Consider the following 20,421-nt stretch of genomic DNA (forward strand, 5'->3'; position numbering starts at 1 on the left):
GAACCAGTATAAACCCTCTGTGTCTCACTTGCATCACCATCCAAGCTTGGTCAGTCACGCAGACTTATACTTGTTGGTGCCTAGACCACGAGTCTAGACGCCGACAGAATGTGATTGGATAAAAAAATTATTGTATAGAAACTATCCATTAAGACCATAGTCTCTATACTTAGTGTCTATAGAAATTAATAGGTATAGAAACTACATGTAGTTTCTAGCAGTGGGAGTGCCCTAACCGTGTGTTTGGTTGAGGTGCTGGAGCCAACCCGGCTGGGTTGAACCTGTTTTCTGGCTGTTTGGATGGAGGTTAGGAGCGGGTTGGGTTGGCTCCAGGAGAATATTCTTCCAATATGCGATTAGGGGCCTTCTGCGTGACATTCACCTGTCCCTACTGGGAAGGTTTGGATCGCAGACGGATTTCGCCCGCTCCGCCGTGGCACCATCATGATGTTCGGAAGTTTGGAGTTCATGTCCCTCGGTTCCGGCTACGACATGGTCCTCCTCCCGCCACGTGGTGACGTCGAGCCTGCTCCCGAGCCGATCCCACCACAGTCCGAGCGTGGGCACCGTTCGGGACACCGTACGGGGGGCGCTCGGCGGGGACGTCAGAGATCTAGGATCTCCGATCCCACCACTGAGGCTAGGATCCATCTGGTCCTCCCCCCGCATATTCCTCACCAGGTCGCCCGCTCCTCCGGCCCGACAGGCGCTAGAGGAAGGGCTCGCGGGGCATCAGGCTCCGCCCCTAGGACCAACAGAGGATTATCGCGGCCACCCGTCCCACCCCGTTCGAAGGGGAAGGCACGGCCCGCGCCCGTCCCCCGCAAGGGGGACAAAGGGGGCTCAACATCTGTTCCTCCTCCACCCATGGGTAAAGGAGCAACAACGGCACCTCCCGAGTTACCTTTTGGGCTCAGGAACGCCGCCACCACCTACGCCTCTTCCGTGAGCACTTCATTAAGTGCGTATGCGGAACTTCCGGGGCACCACTTGAGGTCTACTCTGGACCTCGTTTCCACACCGCCCGTCTCATCATACCCAGAGGACCTCACCTCGGGCGACGACGAGTGGGCTGGCGCTGATTTCTCCGGGTGTGGCGACCCGGAGACCTTCATGCGCTTCTTGGAGGCCAGCAACTATTGTCTCGGCTACTCCGACTCCGACGACGGAAGCTACGACCCGTCACGAGAGTGCTTCAACTTAGAAGTCGGAGACACGCCGCATAACACCCAGGGGGACGCAGGGCCCTCTAGGCAAGAGAACGCAACTCCACCTCCCAATCCAACTCCCGGAACGAATCTTGGAGCCCGTGGGGTAGCATCTGCCCCCGCTGGGGGACACCGTCCTGACCTCGCACAGCTCGATGAGCTGGAGGCCAGGCTCGAAGAAGAACGCACACGCCTCCGCCAACTCCGCGAGGCCCTGGTCCGAGAGCCGGCTGGCCGCGGAGACGGCGGTGAGGCTAGGCGCCGCGCCCGAGACGTCAACCGCCGCATCGTCGAGGATACAGGGGGTGACGCCCCAGTCTTCAGCACGGCCAGCCAGAATGTGATGGCCGCCGCGCTCCTCCTCAGGGCGATGCCCGAGCCTTCGACTCCTGAGGGAAGGAGAGTGCGTCAGGGGCTGCGTGGCCTCCTGGAGCAGGCTGTGGTGTAAAACGCGGAAAGTTCTGCCTCACAATCCCATAGCACGAGACGTCATGGGGACCGACCCCCTCCTAACAAGGCACCAACGATGCAGGGTCCGCCACCCCCTAACCCACAAGGGGGCAACAGGGCCCCGTCAGTACACGAGCGCGTCGGAGCTGACGCAGACGCACGGGCCACCCTCGAGGCCAGGCGACGTGACAAGGACGAGGCCAAGTCCCGACGTTACCGACCGCGCCGAGGCGGGAGGTACGACCCCGATCACGACCGAAGCACGTCACCAGAGCCTCCGGGTCCCCGCGTCTTCAGCGAGGCCATACGCAGGGCCAAGTTCCCTGTGCGATTCCGACAGCCCGCCAACCTCGTCAAGTACTCAGGAGAAACTAACCCCGAGCTCTGGCTGGCGGATTACCGCCTGGCATGCCAGCTGGGCGGAGCGGATGACGACCTGCTCATCATCCGCAACCTCCCACTGCATCTGGCCGACACGGCCAGGGCGTGGCTTGAGCACCTTCCTGAGCGCATGATCCACGACTAGGCCGACCTGGTTAGGATCTTTGTTGGGAACTTCCAGGGTACGTACGTGCGCCCTGGGAACTCCTGGGACCTCAGGAGTTGCCGGCAGAAGCCCGATGAGTCCCTCCGAGATTTCATCAGGCGATTCTCCAAGCAGTGCACCGAGCTCCCCAACATCACGGACTCCGACGTCATCGGAGCCTTCATTTCTGGCACCACTTGCAAAGAGCTCGTACACGAGCTCGGACGCAAGACCCCTACGAGCACCAGCCAGCTGCACGACATCGCCACCAACTTCGCCTCAGGCGAAGAAGCAGTTGGCGCCATTTTCTCCGACAGCACAGCCAAAGGGAAACAGAAGGCTAAGGCCGCCGAGGCCTCGGGATCGCGCGACCCCAAGAAGAAGAAGAAGGGCCGCAAGGGGCGGCAGGGACAGTCGGACGACAACCTGGTCGCCGCGGCAGATCGCAAGAACCCCAAGCGGGCTCCCGCTGGCCCCAGTCTCTTCGACGAAATGTTGAAGAAGCCGTGCCCCTATCACAGGGGGCCAACCAAACACACCCTTGAGAAGTCTGCGCAGTCAGCACGGCCGCGCCCTCGTACCTCAAATGGTCCGAGAGCGCGATCACGTTCGACAGACATGATCACCCGGATCGGATTCCCAATCCCGGGAGCTATCCTCTGATCGTCGACCCCATCATCGCCGAGACCCGTCTCACTAAGGTGCTGATGGATGGAGGCAGCGGCCTCAACATCCTCTACGCCGAGACTCTGGCCCTCATGGGGATCAGCAAGTCCCGGCTGAGGAACGACACCGCGCCATTCCACGGAGTGGTGCCGGGGCATCGTGCCCACCCCCTCGGACAGATCGATCTGTCCGTCTGCTTCGGGACCCCCGACAACTTTAGACGGGAAGTCCTCACCTTCGACGTGGTCGGGTTCCCAGGGACCTACCACGCGATCCTAGGACGACCATGCTACGCCAAGTTCATGGTCGTCCCCAACTATACCTACCTCAATCTCAAGATGCCAGGGCCAAAGGGCATCATCACCGTCAGCACGACCAGCCAGCACGCCTACCAGTGCGACGTCGAGTGCGTCGAGCAGGCCGAGGCTCTGGCAGAGTCTCTGGCCATCCTCACTGGCCTCGGCGACAGTGACCAGGACGTCCCCGACCCCAAATGTCACGCCGGGAGCTTCGAGCCGGCGGAGGAAACTAAGCTGGTCTTCCTCGACCCCGGAACCTCTGAGGGCAAGGCGTTGAGGATCAGCTCCAGCCTCGACCCCAAATAGGAAGTGGTGCTCGTCGACTTTCTCCGCGCAAACGCTGACATATTTGCGTGGAGTCCCTCGGACATGCCTAGAATACCGAGGGAAGTCGCCGAGCACTCCTTGGACATCCGAGCCGGCTCCAAGCCCGTGAAGCAACGCCTGCACCGATTCGACGAGGAGAAGCGTCGGGCCATCGGGGAGGAGATCCACAAGCTGCTGGCGGCCGGATTCATCAAGGAGGTATTCCATCCCGAGTGGTTAGCCAACCCCGTGCTAGTTAAAAAGAAAAATGGGAAGTGGAGGATGTGTGTAGACTATACTAGTTTAAATAAAGCATGTCCAAAGAATCCCTTTCCATTACCTCGTATTGATCAGATAGTTGACTCTACCGCGGGATGTGAAATTTTGTCTTTTCTTGATGCTTATTCCGGCTACCACCAAATCAAGATGAAAGAGTCCGACCAGCTCGCAACTTCATTCATCACCCCTTTCGGAATGTATTGCTACGTAACCATGCCTTTTGGGCTCAAGAACGCGGGGGCCACTTACCATCGATGTATGCTTCAGGTTTTTGGGAACCTTATAGGCAAAACGGTAGAGGCTTATGTAGACGACATTGTCGTCAAATCCAGGAGAGCAAGCGGCCTAGTTGCCGACCTGGAAGAAACATTCCGATGCCTTAGGGCAAAAGGGATCAGACTCAACCCCGAAAAGTGCGTTTTCGGGGTCCCCCGAGGCATGCTCCTCGGGTTTATTGTGTCTAAGCGGGGGATCGAGGCCAACCCAGAAAAGGTCTCGGCCATCGCAAACATGGGCCCGATTCGTAACCTAAAGGGAGTACAGAGGGTAATGGGATGTCTAGCCTCCCTAAGCTGTTTCATTTCTCGCCTCGGGGAAAAAGGGCTGCCTCTGTATAGGTTACTTAGGAAATCTGAGCACTTTTCCTAGACCCCCAAGGCCCAGGAAGCCTTTGACAAACTCAAGGCTCTGCTCACCAACCCTCCCATCCTGGTGCCCCCCGCCGAGGGGGAGCCACTTCTTCTTTACGTCGCAGCCACCGATCAGGTGGCCAGCGCAGCTATCGTGGTCAAGAGGAAGGAGGAAGGGCACGCCCTGCCGGTCCAAAGGCCGGTGTACTTCATCAGTGAAGTGCTCTCCGACACAAAGACCCGATACCCCCAGATCCAAAAATTACTCTACGCAGTGGTTCTGGCCCGACGCAAGCTCCGCCATTACTTTGAATCTCACCCGGTCTCAGTGGTCTCATCCTTCCCTTTGGGAGAAGTGATTCAGAACCGAGAAGCCAACGGAAGGGTTGCTAAATGGGCCATAGAGCTCATGGGCGATGGGATCACCTATGAGCCTCGGAAAGCCATAAAGTCCCAGGTCCTGGCGGACTTTATGGCAGAATGGACCGGGACTCAGCTCCCACCACCACAGATCCAGCACGAGTGCTGGACCATGTACTTCGACGGGTCCTTGATGAAAACTGGGGCCGGTGCGGGCCTTGTCTTCATCTCCCCCCTCGGGGTAAGGATGCGATACGCAATCCGGCTCCATTTCCCCGCTTCGAACAATGCAGCAGAGTACGAGGCCCTTGTTAACGGTCTCCACATCGCCATCGAGCTTTGGATCAAATGGTTCGACGCCCGAGGCGATTCCAGACTCGTCATCGATCAAGTCATGAAAGAGCCTGGCTGCCATGACCCCAAGATGGACGCGTACTGCAAAGCGGTCCGACGCTTGGAAGAAAAGTTCGACGGCCTCGAACTTAACCACGTGTTAAGGAAGTATAATGAGGCCGCCGACGCGCTCGCCAAGATGGCATCCGAGCGAGCCACAGTCCCCCCGGATGTCTTCGTCAGCGACATCTACAAACCTTCCGTCGGCCACAAGGACGACGGGGGGTCGGACGAACCCCCAAGCAAACAGAGATCCGACCCCAAAGACGCTGCCGCTCAAGAACAGGAAGCCATGGACATCGAGCCAGAGCCACCTGCATCTGACGACTCGCCCGACTGGCGCTACCCTTTGCTTCAACGCCTGGTCGACGGCATTTTGCCCCCGGACCAGGCTGAGGCAAGGCGCGTGGCCCGTCGTGCCAAGACCTTCGTCCTCCTCGATGGGGAGATGTACAAGCGAAGCCCCTCGGGTGTCCTCATGCGTTGCATCACACATCAGGAAGGAGTCAAGCTCCTGCAAGACATACACTCGGGGGCTTGTGGCCATCACGCCGCACCTCGGACATTGGTAGGAAATGCCTTCCGACAAGGCTTCTACTAGCCCACCGCCGTGGCCGACGCCACGGACATCGTGCGGACCTGTGAGGGATGTCAGTTTTACGCTCGGCAGATACATCTACCTGCTCAGGCTCTGCAGACGATCCCCATCACCTGGCCTTTCGCTGTCTGGGGCCTCGACCTGGTTGGGCCCCTGCAGAAAGCACCCGGGGGCTTCACCCACTTGCTTGTCGCAATCGACAAGTTCTCCAAGTGGATCGAGGTCCGACCCATCACAAGGATCAAGGCCGAACAGGCGGTATTGTTCTTCAAGGATATCATCCATCGATTTGGAGTGCCGAACTCCATAATCACCGACAACGGCACACAGTTCACCGGGCGAAAGTTCCTGCAGTTCTGCGACAGACACCACATACGTGTGGACTGGGCGGCAGTGGCTCACCCCAAGACCAATGGTCAAGTGGAGCGTGCCAATGGCATGATACTCCAGGGCCTGAAGCCCAGGATCTTCAACCGTCTGAACAAGTTTGGGAAAAGGTGGCTCAAACAGCTACCGGCCGTCGTCTAGAGTCTGAGAACCTCCCGAAGCCGAGCCACGGGCTTCACCCCGTTCTTCATGGTCTATGGGTCGGAAGCCGTCCTCCCCACTGACCTGGAGTACGGGTCCCCAAGGGTACAAGCCTATGACGAAAATAGCGGCAAAACGTTCCAAGAAGACGCGCTGGACCAGCTCGACGAAGCCAGAGACGTAGCCCTCCTACACTCCGTCAAGTACCAACAGACCCTCCGCCGATACCATGCGCGACGGATCCGAGGTCGAGCCTTTCAAGTCGGCGACTTGGTGCTAAGGCTCAAACAGAGCAACAAGGGTCGTCACAAGTTCACACCCCCCTGGGAAGGACCCTTCGTCATCGCCGAAGTCCTCCGACCCGGGACCTACAAGCTCGCCAATGCAGCAGGGGAGGTCTTCAAAAACGCATGGAACATAGAACAGCTACGTCGATTTTTCCCTTAGAACTTTGTAAAAATTTCTTTGTTCATTCATTACCTTCAAGGAATAAATCAAAGTTTAAGTTATCAGAGAGCCTCGGACCTGCCAACCAGAGTCCGAGCCTCCCTCGGGGGCTACATGGGGGAACCCCCTATGTCGACTCCGAACCTGGGGGAACCCCCTATGTCGACTCCGAACCTTTTTCTTTTTTCGCGCAAGTTAAAAGAACCCCGACCCAAGGTCTTCCTCCTCCTTCCTAAAAAGACTCAAGAAACCGAAAATCCGTCCCCTAAATCCTAAGGTATGAGCGCGAGGAAGGATCTACGCTCACGAGCAAAGACCGCCTCTACTCACCTTAGATTCGGGGAACGAATTCGGACTTCCAAGAGTTACTAAGGAAAAAGGAAAAGCACTTAGGCTCGGGGACTCTGGCTAGCGCAAAAACTCTAAGTAGCTCACCCGACCTCGCGCTGCCGAGGTCGGATCGGCAAAAAGAAAAAGAAAATAAGACACTTAGGGAAAAAGCTCAAAAAGAGCAGTTATACAAATATCTACATTTGACGTTAACATTGTATATATATTACAAAGGCCCACCGGCCTCGACACCCACAAAAAGAAAAAAAAACCTAAGGGTCCTACTGCCCTATTTCCCCAGGTCCTCGAGCCCCGAGGGGCGGAAGCTCCACCTCGTCGTCGAAGAAGGCGGCCAAGGCATCTCCGGGGGCAGCCGCGGCGTCCTCGAGCCTCTGCACCTCCTCCTGGGCCTCTGTCTCATCATCTGGGAGAACATAGCCCTCACAGACCGCCGGCAAATCAATGCCGGCAAAGTGAGAGCTCACCACCGCCAGGGCTTTCTTCACCCCGGCGTGGAGTGCCTCCCTCATCCTCTCCCCGGCCCGGGAGTAAAGGGCCTCGACCCGACTCCGCAGCGATGACCCTGACGCAGACACGCCGAGCCCCTCGCACGCCGAGGTGACCACGGCTTCAAGAGCCGAGCGGTCCGAAGCCTCGGCATCAAGGGACTTCTGCAGGCCCTCGGCAGCAGAGGTTGCCTCGACCACCTTCCTCTCTAACTCTGTCGAAAAACAGAGTAAGAAACAAAAAGTCAGGAAAAGCTAACTCAAAAGTATAAAGGAGTTCAAGGTAAAGGGCGTAGGTCTTACCCTCGGCACGCTTCTCGTGCTCCGCCGAGCTTTGATGCCAGCGGGCCACCTGGCTCAGAGCCCCGGATAGGTCGGTCTGAGCCTGGTTCAAGGCAAGGTCTCTTTCGGCGAGCATAGCTTCAAGCCGAGCAACCTCACCCTTATACCCCTCAGCCGCCGCCTTCTGCGCCTCGGATTCCCGGGCAAGGGCCCCAATCCTCTCCTCCAGGGGGGCGACCTTGTCCCGGGCCTCCCGAGCCTCGACGGCTAGTGCCGAGCACTTCTGTCGAAGCTCGGCAGAAACCTCGCACTCCCTCGCGAGCTCCCCCTCTGCCGCCTCCCTGGCAGCCCTCTCGTTCTCAAAGGACGCCCGAGCATCCCTTTCCCGACGGAGAAATACTGATTTCTCCAGGGAGGTGGCCTTGAGCGCCTACAAGATCGGAGGTCACACAGGGAGTTGATATCGCAAAGTAAGGACAAAACTACTTCATAACACGGGTAAAAATCTTACCTGAGCCAGGTTAAACATGTCACGGCCCACGAGCTGAGAAGCTCGATTCAGGGCCTCGATACCAGCGCGCCCACATGCGTCCAGACCCTGCCAGAGGTAATTCTCTGATGGGTCATCCAGAACGAATCTGGCTCCCCCCTCGGCATCGCCGAGGTTGGGCTAGATTACGGGGCTCTTACCCCATCCGGCATCTACCTCTCCCGCCGCGGGGGCCTCGGGCGCCGCGCTGGACGCCACGATGGGCCGACCTTCCTCAGCATGTTCAGGCCGGGCCGCACCTCCCAGGTCAGCATCCTCCGGTCCTTGGGGCTTCGGCGCCCCCGTGTCCTGCCCCCTGGTGCCGCCCTCTCTCCTCGTAGCCCGGCGGCGGCGGCGACGCGGGCCTAGCCGACCCAGGAGTCGAATGAGCCCCCCTCTTCACGGCTTTCAGGGGGGCCAGCGCCACCGAAGGCGCCTTTTACTTACGGCTGGGGGAACAACATCAAGTTAGAAGAAAGAGAAAAACAAGAAATCAGCAGAAGGATCAGGAATCCTATCTCTACCTCGCCCGGGGAGCAGACTTCTTATGGGAGCTCGGGGCTCCTTCGGGGTCTCCCGCGGCGCCAGGGGCCGTCGGTCGGACCCCTGTCTCGCCTGCCGACGGCGCAGGGGGCACCATGTTGGCCTCGGCCTGCGACACCTCCACGGGGGCACCGGCTTCCGCCCCGGACGATGGGGTGGGCTCGGCCAGACCCTCCGGCACTACCAAATGAGGGGGCTCCTCGGGCTCGGCCTCCGACGCCTTCTCCCCCTCTTGGGGGCCTACGGGGGCCGAATCCTTACGAGGGGCGCTGTCCTCGTCGTCCACAACGATGTGGGGAACGGACTGTCCGGCCCCCGGCGCCTGGGTCCCCTCGGGGGCCTCTGACCCACCTCGGGCCTTTGACCCCTCCGGGGCATCGATCCCCCCGGCAGGAGGGACTGCGTCGTCCTCCTCCATCAGCTCGTCAAGCCAGTCGACGTCGCCACCCCCACCCTCTATCTCCGAGACCGAGGTCTCGGGAGAGGGGGGCGGGGCGACCCCCGCCTTCTCGGCTTCACGATGATTTTTGGCGGAGATCTCCCGCCGCTCCGCTTTCCGCGCTGCTTTGGCCTTCTTGTCCTCCTTGGCCTTCTTTTGCTCCTCGTTCCGGGGTCCGATTCTTGGCCCGAATCTCCTTGTCCTCTGGGACAGGGGGTGGGGAATCCTTGACAACTCCCATCCTCTGCGAACAATCAGGGATCAAGAAAAATGCAGAAAGAAAAAGAGAAGAAAGCGCGAATGTCTACACTTACCAGAGAAATATAACCCTTCTCCGGGCGCATCGGAACCACCCGGGAGTTCTTCATGTCCGAGTGAGTCGTCCTCTCCACCCGGGCGGTGATGTCCGAAGCCGATATCGGCTCGGCTAACATCCTCGTCCCTGCCCAGGGGACCCCCCGGGTCATCTCGAACATGGGCACTCGCCGCTGCGCCAGCTGAAGCAAACTCCTCTTGTGGAAGGCGATTGCCACCGTGGCCGCGGTGACTTTGGCATCTCGCAGCTTCTGAAGCCCTGCGAGAAGCGGGGCGAGCTTCTTCTGCTCCTCGGCCGGAGCGCCCCACGCCCACTTCATAGGAACCTCCGTCACCATCTTCCCGGTGTACTTCGGCAGCAGGCCGCCGTCGTTTCGGAGGTAGAACCACCAGCTCTGCCACCCCCGGTTCGACGAGGGCATCGAACTCCAGATGTACAGCCCGGCCCGCTGCTGACGGAGCTGCAGCGTGCAGCCACCGGCCCGCAGGGGGAATTTCTCCTTCCCCACGTAACGGGCCGCCATCTCCGCCTTGAAGAGGTGAAGCCAGAGATTCCAGTTGACTGGAACCCCCAGGAATCCCTCACAAACCGTGGTGAAAACGGCGGCCTGCATCACCGAGTTTGGGTTCAGGTTGTGTAACTCCACCTCGTAGTAGTGGAGGATCGCCCTGATCAAACGGCCGGCCGGAATCCCGAACCCCCGGTCTAGGAACGACAGGAAGCAAACCACATAGCCCGGTGGCGGGTTTGGCTCCCTGTCGTTCGCCGAGGGAACGATCCACTCCGCGAACCCGACATCCTTGAGAGGACGGAGAATCCCGGCCTTCACGCGCGCCTCCAGCGCGGACTTGGTCACATTGCTGGGCGGCCACGCCTCGACGCCGGCCATGGCTTCGGAGGAAGAGGAGAGTCTGCACGGTGGAGATGGAAAAGAGGGCGGCAGAAGAAAGAGTAGGAGGCAGGGGCTTTTTGGCGCAGGAGCGAGAGGAAAGAAATCAAGCCCCCAACGGCCGCTTTTATAGGAGGGACGAGCCATGACCACGCCCCTGCGAGGAAGGCCAAGCGAGAGAGAGGGAGAGAGCAACCGTCGCCCACTCAGGTGAAAAACTCGAAGCGCCAACTCCCTCCGATTCCCGCGCCCGCCGCACGCGCGCATTAATTTCGCAGGCGAAACGTCCCATCCGGCCGGGGCGAGACGGCACGACCGTTTCGAGTCCCCGCGCGCCGCGCCTCAAAAGAAGCGCCCTGAAAAGTTATGTCAGGGCGGTTCCTTCCAGGAGACGCGGCGCCCGACCCCCCGCTGACCAAGCGTCACAGGAAGGTCTCCGTCAGGCGCAGTTTTCCGTCTCGCCCGACCCCATCAAGGCCCCGAACTAAAGTTGCAAAGTGGTCTCCCGCCGGGCGCAGATTCCGTCTCGCCCGACCCCCAACACTACAAAACGAGTCTGAAAAAAGCCTTTCGAGGCCCAAAATCCCCAGGCCATGGCCACCCACGTTCCAGAGGTTGCGAGACTGACCTGCGACACAGGTTCGAACAGTCGCCTCAGGATAACTGAGCGAGGGATGACTGAAGATGAGCACAATAGAGGCCAAGGTCCGAGCCCAACAGGGAGTCGGCGCATCTTTACAAGTCATATCCGAGACCCATGCGGGTGTCACGTGAGTGGGATCCCACCGAGGGAGGCATCGAGCCCTCGGAACCTAACGAACGGTTCCGACATCCACCGTGACTGCCCTCGGGTACTTTTTGAGATGTGCCCATAAGGCCACTAGCCGACCCCTATCGAACGGGACTCGGACATCCACTTGGATCTACCCGCCTGCTGCTCCCGGGAAGCGTCGTCACTCGCCCATCGAGGGTAGTACGGCACGACCCACCCCTCCTCCGAGCGAAAGGAAGAATGAGGGATGTAATTACAAGACGAGAAAGAACCTGATTGACCCTTGCGGGGAAAGGGCTCGGGGGCTTCCTCGCACCATGGGAACAGGCACTACGTGTAAAGAACACGCAACCTATCCCTTAAAACACTCCAGGCTATAGCTGTCAAAGGGTGAAAGCCTTTGAAGGAATAACACCATTCCTCCAAAAGGCTCGGGGGCTACACCCGGCGGGTGCGCTCGCGCGCACCCCACGGAGAAAAGTAAAAGGCTCCTAGTCAACTACAGTCCCTGGGGAAAGAACCTCTAAAGAGGTGACCTCACCCCTTCAGAGGCTCGGGGGCTACTGTTGGGTACCATAATAAGGGATACCCAAATCAGAGCAATCAAAAAAGCAAAAAAAACATACTAACCACAATCATCAGGGTACGGGCCCCAGTGCATCCAACTCGCCCGACCCCTCAGGGCCTCGGACGCAAGTTCCGACTCGCCCGACCCCTCAGGGCCTCGGACGAAAGTTCTGACTCGCCCGACCCCTCAGGGCCTCGGACGCAAGTTCCGACTCGCCCGACCCCGTCCAGGCTCGGGGGCCGGACCCCACTCCGCCTGGGCAGCAAGATTTCCACCGCACGGCGCCCGTACCTATGACATGACAGACGCGATGGCTTCCATACCGCAGCAGGGCAAGGCGACAACTATTCCAACCACCCCGGGCACTGCAGCATCACCTTTTTCACTGTGTGCCCTTACCTCTTTCACTGTGGCATACTGCCGCACAGTAGAAAGGGAATGGGAGAGGTAAATCAGCACCACTATTTGGGGTCTTTTCCCACTATTGACAAGATGTGAAGCAGTGCTGGCGATCCGACCCCCGCGACCCCTACAGGGCTCGGTAACCCTCTACAGGAACAGCCATGCTGTCAACCATCCCTCAAGGACGAGATGGACCAGCTCCAATGGGGTCGGGACTGTGGTTTCACCATTCCACCCAGGGAAATTAACTCATGTAAATCTTTGTCTCCCCTTGAGGCTATAAAAGGGGAGCCAAGACTCATAGCTAGAAGAGGGTTCAAGAAGTTCACACGCACACAACACTCTTTCTCAGAGCAGCAACCCGCACTCTGTCCGCCACCAAGCCGAGACCTAGGACTTAGCCCTCTCTCGCAACCTGCTTGTACCCCCTACCACAAGCACCTTTGGGTGCAAGGTTATACAGAACCACCGATCGCACTGGACGTAGGGCATTCTTGGCCCGAACCAGTATAAACCCTCTGTGTCTCACTTGCATCACCATCCAAGCTTGGTCAGTCACGCAGACTTATACTTGTTGGTGCCTAGACCACGAGTCTAGACGCCGACAGAATGTGATTGGATAAAAAAATTATTGTATAGAAACTATCCATTAAGACCATAGTCTCTATACTTAGTGTCTATAGAAATTAATAGGTATAGAAACTATATGTAGTTTCTAGCAGTGGGAGTGCCCTAACCGTGTGTTTGGTTGAGGTGCTGGAGCCAACCCGGCTGGGTTGAACCTGTTTTCTGGCTGTTTGGATGGAGGTTAGGAGCAGGTTGGGTTGGCTCCAGGAGAATATTCTTCCAATATGCGGGTTGGGTTGAGCCGTCGAAATTCGACGGACGGAGCCGCTCCGCTCGGGTTGGGACGGTTCACGTGCCTGGCACCTTATCCCTTCACCTCTCCCATCACTCCACCGCTCCGACCGACACCGCCCATCCCCATCGCCGCCGCCCGGCCTCGCCATCGCGCCGGCCGCGCCTGGTCCGCCGCGCGCGTCCTGCCCGGTCCGCCGTGCCCGCCCGAAGCGCTGCGCCCGCCTGTCCGCCGAGAAGAGCCACGCCCGCCAGTCTGCCAAGAAGAGACGCGACTGCCTGGTCCGCCCGAAGCGTCGCGCCGCCGGCCTGCAGGTCCGCCCGAAGCGCCGCGTCGGCCGCCTGCAGGTCCGCCAGGAGGAACCGCCCCGTTCAGCGTCGCCAGGTTCAGCGTCGCGAGCCGTGCTACTTGGGACGATCTCCGCAACAAGCTTGGGGTGCTGGTGGGCCCGATCTCGAGCTTTGCTGACCTCGCCGCGTCCCGCCTCGCTGTTACGTCGTCCATGGCGCCTCCTACCGTGGCCACGGCGTCACCAGCTCCTATTCCTCCACAGGATGTGCCTTCGAAGGTTTTGGTAGCAGCCTCGAGTAAGCCTGTCACCATCTCCATTCATGCTCAGATGGTGTTCGCTGAAATGCCTGCTGACCGAGGCGCTGTGCTGTTCGCTCGGGTTGTTGCGACGATGGCTCATACCAGCATGTCTTCGTCTGTGTCGACAAGTGCTCACGAGTTGCTCGGTGAACTGCTCAGCAGGTATATCATTATGCTCTTCGCTACTCCTATGCTGGATGCTGTATTGCTGGATTGTGCTGCCACTGTGCATGAGGTAAAGAGATATCAGAAACTGGCAGAGTTGGGTTCAGTGAAGTTGTGGCCATCTCATATTCCCCAGCAAGGCATGTTCACGTATGTATTGGAAAATGATGTGGATTTGTGGTCACCATGGCCTCCATCTCGATCATTCTTTCTGCAGATTGAGATCCAGAGTGTGGGAGACCAACTCAAACCAACACCTTGGCCATATTTTTATTGTTATGCAGCTTTGTTGCAGTGGATTAAATCACTGGTTGTGGCCGACGACATCCTGCCAAAGCCTCCTTGGTTGGCATTTTATCGCACCTTGTTCAAAGTTTATTGCAGTTGCAGTAACACATGTGCTTCATTACAGTATGCATTGCAACGTTTATCTGATGGTGGGCATATTCAGAGCTATCAGTATATATCAATTTGTCGCTGGCCTTCAACTATACAAACAGCTGAGCTATTGATGATTGACTTCACTTGGGAAGAGGATCAGGTTCTCCCTTTGCCTCCACTCAAAATTCGGCATGGCTTCAGTGGGGTGCATTCTATTGATGCAAATGGCCTAATTCGACATAAATTCAATTGGGTTGCAAAGCACATTGCAGGCAACTATCCTGGGCAGTAAGGGTAAGTTGGATGCTTGGGATGGTTCTTTTGTTAGTACCACATAGAACTTTATATTTGTGGTCTAAGTATGCTTGTACCTTGCTATGTGGACGTCTTGAACTTGCTATATATTGTGTAAGACTTGAACTTGATGCATTGTGCAAGCATCAGACTTGATATTGCTATGTGTAATGTGCCTATGGATATGGCCTAAGACTTTTATTGCTAATATGGCAAGACTTTTTATGTGGTTATATTATTTGTTGCGTTGTTCCTTGATGCATGGTGCAAGCATGGAAAATATTGCTATGTGTTGAGCACAAATTATATGTTGGTTGCTCAAATGTTTCGAGTTTGTGATAAAATTACCATGTGTCATCACTTGATCGGTGTGCTGTTTATATTTGTGAGAATTATCATACATTGATGAGGGTAACCTCACCATTTCAGTGCATAGGTGACCATATCCAGGTTCTGTTCGAATCCATCCATCCAAACAGAAAATGGGATGGATCCCACCCCAGCTCATTCCTCCAACCAAACACAGAACGGTTCCAATCCATTCTCGCAACCAAACAAAGCAAGGGTCGGAGCCATCCCCAAAACGTGGGTTGGAGTGGCTCCAACCCAATGAACCCAGAACCAAACACACGGTAAGGGTGTCAATGTCTCTAAAGGCCAGTTTTAATGGTGTTTAATCAAAATTTTATGGATATTAAATATGCTGATGTGATGATGTATTAATAAAAAGAGAAAACAAGAGTTTTATAAGAACAGAGAGAGTTTTATGAGATGAAATTATTTTATACTATTTCTAAAATATAAATGCGTTGACCTAAACTTCCAACATACACATTTAGACCATCAAACTTGCTAGTCATATCACGTTATGTCATAATTTCTATAATTAGCATTATATATAATCCTATTATTCATTAAACTTCTTCCAGGACTAGCGATCAAAGCGAGCATTTTTTACTCTTGAAATGAAATTTGCATGCATGCCCAAATTGATCTCGATCGACGTGATGGTGTGGCTGCTGCATGCCCGGCCGGGGTTCGTTCGAGTGAGACGAGGATGGATAATGGAGCGGCTGCTCTGCGGTAGAGTTCATCAGCTCACGCACGCGTGTCTTGTGGGAGCCGTTTGAGTTGACCTGGGGCCCTGCTACCTGCCGCCCCAGCTCCGGCCGGCTCCAGCTGCACCAATAATAGAGGCAGTCTTTTGCAAGGAACAGCCCCGGTCGCCAGCTGCATTATACTCTAGCTAGTACTTATTAGCGTCACCCAGTGCGTCTGCATATATAGCCATTTCGCATATAAACAGCGAAGCTGCTAGCTAGCCTCAGTGTCAGGTACAGTAGATCAGGGACCCTTTTGTTGGGTATCGTCCGTGATCGATCATCTAGGAATTGTTCTAAAAAAAAAAAGATCATCTTGGAACAAGGATTTTTTATATTTTAATCTTTTCTAATAAATATTTCAATATTCATTCTCTCAAAAAATATATTGCATTCCATAGCCCCTTTGGTCGCGCTGATCTCTCTGGAGCAACTAAATAACGTAGTCGCGCCACATACGTTGGCGCGGCAATAAACGATACATTTGATGGCGTTTTTGACGTGGAAAAGCTTGTCGCGCAACATGCGTTGGCGTGATAGTATAGACTTGTCGCCCCACTGGAAATGGCGTGACAAGACCAAACTTTCGAAAAATCATAACTCTTCAATACGACATCGAATGAAGATAATTTTTATATAAAAATTGTAGATCTCCATGAGATCTACAACTTTCTAGTTTTGAGTTTTTCCATTTGACGACGTTAAGGTGCTCAAAAAATTATATAAAAATTCAGCATCATAATAATCACGTACTTCTGCTCTAGAGGACAGTGTTTGTAATTACTTTTGTTTTATTTTTATTCTACTAATAAAATATTAGCAAAGCTTTTGCCGACTTTTCTAAAAAATATACACTATATACTTCCTCTATCCCAAAATAAAAATATATTTCACTTCTCGAGGACTAGAAATATAGAAACCAGTATCACCTTCAAATAAGTTTATTGTAGAAGTATATTCTACACTTAATCTAATGATAATTATTATACTTCCTAAATACTACTACATTTTTGTATAAAATGTAGTCAAACTTTATAATGTTTGACTTCTCGAGAAAACGAGATGTGTGTTTATTTTCTGACGGTGACATTGAATTCGGTATGACATAGTATCATGATAGGTACAACAAAAATGAATTAAAACTAATGCGTGTAGTAGTTTAGTTATGACAGATTCACAATACTTATCCTCCTATCTCCGAGTTTAATTTCATCTCATGGATTTCCTGGATACTTTTATCCTTTATTTGAATCATCACATGATATTCAAATAAAAGATGCCGTTATCAGCTAATAAGCTAAAGATTAGTACAAGGACGATTATGCCTACACTGCTTACTCAGCTCACGGAGTCACGGCGCTAAGCTAGGGAGAAAAACACTGTAGTACATTTTCCAGTACACGGGCCAAATTCGGTCCGTTAAAAATAGAAGACCTGAAGTGGACATGTTTTCCGACATGTTTAGCATTCCTTTAGCACATACCCATCATCCATAGACGCAGAACATGGGCCTCATAGGCCTTTATGTTTTCGGCCTTTTCTTTTCCTCTGTTTTCATAATGTGAACATGCCTGGCTTGAGAAAATAAAATGTACTTTCCTACGTACGAAAGAAGATACTCCCTCCATACCTAAAAAAGTTCATTTAGGACAGCGATGCGGTGTCCAAATCCAAATTTTAACTTTGTTTTTATAAAATATTAATCAAAAAGTGGTATATGTATATTTTTATGAAAGTTTTTTTTAAGACAAATATATTCATATAGTTTTTACATTTTGAAACTCAACAACTTAAAAGTTATTCATGATTTATATTCCCAATGTTTGACCCAAACCTTATTCAAAATGACTTTCTTTATAGGTATGAAGCGACGTGCCGACTAGAGTGACAATGGCACCAAGAAAATAACCTAGGTGCTTTCCAACTTCCTTCAGTAACAATGGCACCAACGAATCAACTCAGTTTTGGTAAATTAACTTGGGCAGATCCACGCGGCAGTGAAATCAAGGAGTCCACAATTGCATTTTTGCAAATCCCGTTATGGCGATGGCAAGTTAGAAAAGCCACATGTTGGCCATGTCAAATAAATAAATAAATCTTAAAGACATTACTACCAAGGGTAATTGTACAAACCACAGCAGGCACAGCAGCAAGGATGTCAGGTCTTCGACAAGTTCTGGTCATTCAGATTTCAGAGGAAATTCCATCAGAATTTTCTAAAAAAAATTATTGGTTTTCTGCCGGCATATTTAACAAGGGTGACAGGGTGCTAAAGCACAAAATGCATCTTTGTTGTTTTGCCCAAATATGAAATGGCAAAGAAAGTAGAAGAAAAAAATATAGGCAGTGTTTTGTTCTCTTGTGTAGATATATTCAGAAGATAGCTGCACTTGACAGATCAATGGCTTCAATCTAGAGGTACTTCGATCAAGTCATCGACTTTGTGAAGAATGGGGAGTTTCAGTTTCAGCTAGTAAAAAGTTCAGTGCTGTACTGTGAGTTTGTGTGCCTTGTGGAAGTCTGAACCATCTATAGCACAGCCTGCAACTGTTCATACAAAGCCCAGAGGACCAATCCTATTACAGTGTCCCTTACCAGACCCTTGATGAGTGAGCTAACCCATGTATCAGATGATGCTCTACCAACAAGGTCTCGGAATCTCAAATCCCCTTGATCAGAGATCAGCGCGTACACAATGCCATTAATGTGCCCCTTCCCTACAACTCCGACAACAGTTTTGCTCTTGTTCACAGCCTTGCTCCGCTTCAGCGACCATGCAAGGAACTGCAAGAAAGCATCCAGAGTTTAACTGAATTGCTAGAGACATGGATGATTGAAGTATCATGCAAAGTTTGATGCAATTAAAAAATTCACATAGTTGCATGTTCTGCAAAGAGTGGAGGATTCAGATAGGCTGTTCAGAATCATGCTCATACCATGTCGCGTTCGTGTATGAGAGGCTGCAGCAGTGCAGGATAAGATGTGCTAAGTTTCTCATACAACTCATATGGGCTGACGGCAGTTTTCTCATCCTGCTACAGTAGTAATCAAACAAGAATGTCAACAGACAAAATGATTTATCGATATTTGGTTCGAGATACATTTTTGTACTAAAAAGACTGGCAACAGTCTCTTTTAGGCAATTACAACTGAGGACTGACAAAATGAATACAAGTACTTACTGGCGTGTCAGTCGTCGAAGCAATCCCACGGAACAGTGAGATGAGTAGCTTTGTCTTTTGATCCCAGGTGAGGGATTTCCATGCTCGTTCAAGCTGCATGAACAATCTGGTATGAGTTTCTGCTATTCTATCAGTTGTACTTTGCAGAGTTAGCAATGCAAGCTCAGTGTACAAATACCATTAAAAGACAATGTACAGCTAATAAAGCCACATACAGTTATTTCAATCGGGCGATCGCCAAGAACAAGCTGAGCTCCAATGTCTTCAGACACCCTCCTAGCTGCCCGGAACTACGAAAACACAGTATATGGTAGTAGAATTCAGTTGCTATGTTGTCACAGAACATCTGAAGAAAACTCACATGTCACATATGTCAGTTTATCAGGAAGCACCTCTTCTCCAAACGGCCGGTTCGCACTGGAAGAAATTTTAGAAGAAAAAACAGCGAGGAGCAGACGCAGAGCAAAGGCGCTCTGCCCACCTGTACCATTCCAAAGAAACCAACAAAATCAGAAAGCCTCAGTCAGTTCCATGGCTGACGAGAAGCAGCAGGTCTCAGTGAGTTCCATGGCTGATGAGAAGTGGTAAACACAAGCACAAGGTAGTGCTCGGTTGCTCTCACCCAGGTTGATGCTTCTGTTGACTGCACCGAAGAACTTGGAGCCACCGAGAGAGAACATGTTAGACTTCAAGAGCGGCTCGTCGGAAGAATCACTGGACACGTACATGATTCCAGCTCTGCAGTGAGGGCTCTGCAACGGCGTCAGTTAGCCCCGCCCGGAAGAAGATTTGACAACACTTGTTTAGTTTAAGCAGCTTAGTGCTTTAATGGAAGGCATGGCCTTGCCTGCTCCGGCAGAGCTCGACGACGACGTTGTCGGGTTGGACGGCGCGGAGGACGCGCTCGACGTCGGCGACGGAGTCCGGGGAGAGGTGCGAGGTGCCGAGGATCCACACCTCGTCGGGCTCCACGAAGTCCGGCGGGCGCCACGCCGGGACCGGGCCGAACCGCCGACGCGGGACGCGCACGAGCGCGCCGGACTCCACCAGCCCCGCCAGCGCGGGGTCACCCGCGGCGGCGGCGGCGGCGCGCGTGTCGGCGAGCACGGCCGCCCGGTAGTTGAAGCACGGCGGCGGCGGCGGGATCGGCGGCCGGAACGACGCCGCCGCGGCGGATGGGGTGGGCCCCGCTGCCATCCTGGCGGGTCGGCTGCGCATCTGGGTGGCGGTGGGTGGTGCCCGCGCGGCCGCGCGTCGTCGGAGGATATGAATGGGACCGGGCCGGGTCGCCGGGATTGGGCGGGCTACGTTGATGGGCTCGGCGCCAGTCGCGTGGTGACGATTTAGTTTTTTTTTCTCCATCTCACTTAATTCCATTTGAGAAAGGCTGAAATGACCGTATTTATATAAATTTGGGCCTAACATCTATGTCTTTGGGGGAAAAAAACTTCGATTTTGAGGAGGCTGCCATTTTGACCTAATTTGTTCCATATGCTACTCATCAACAAACAAAAGAGAGAAGAATTATTTGATTCACAAAATTATTGTCCTGATCTGACAATACACTATAAATAACTTTGGCCT

The 20,421-nt window shown here is 53.9% G+C and overlaps 1 protein-coding gene across 2 annotated transcripts; it reads right to left on the bottom strand.

Moving 5' to 3' along the window:
* LOC8057861 (traB domain-containing protein) lies at positions 17,821 to 20,136 on the bottom strand. Of its 2 annotated transcripts, none has more exons than XM_021464429.1 (7): positions 19,685 to 20,136; positions 19,460 to 19,575; positions 19,230 to 19,318; positions 19,053 to 19,127; positions 18,838 to 18,930; positions 18,592 to 18,687; positions 17,821 to 18,439 (listed from the first exon to the last, which is right to left on the bottom strand). In XM_021464429.1, exons 1-7 carry the CDS (start codon positions 20,053 to 20,055, stop codon positions 18,185 to 18,187), a joined length of 1,095 nt encoding a protein of 364 aa, XP_021320104.1. In that variant the 5' UTR covers positions 20,056 to 20,136; the 3' UTR covers positions 17,821 to 18,184. The 2 variants fall into 2 exon arrangements, with proteins under 2 accessions (XP_021320104.1, XP_002445756.2); XM_002445711.2 differs by having other exon boundaries at positions 18,592 to 18,690; positions 19,685 to 20,132.

The sequence above is a fragment of the Sorghum bicolor genome, chromosome 7 (genome assembly GCF_000003195.3).
Source record: "Sorghum bicolor cultivar BTx623 chromosome 7, Sorghum_bicolor_NCBIv3, whole genome shotgun sequence".
In the NCBI taxonomy this organism is placed as follows: Eukaryota; Viridiplantae; Streptophyta; class Magnoliopsida; order Poales; family Poaceae; genus Sorghum; species Sorghum bicolor.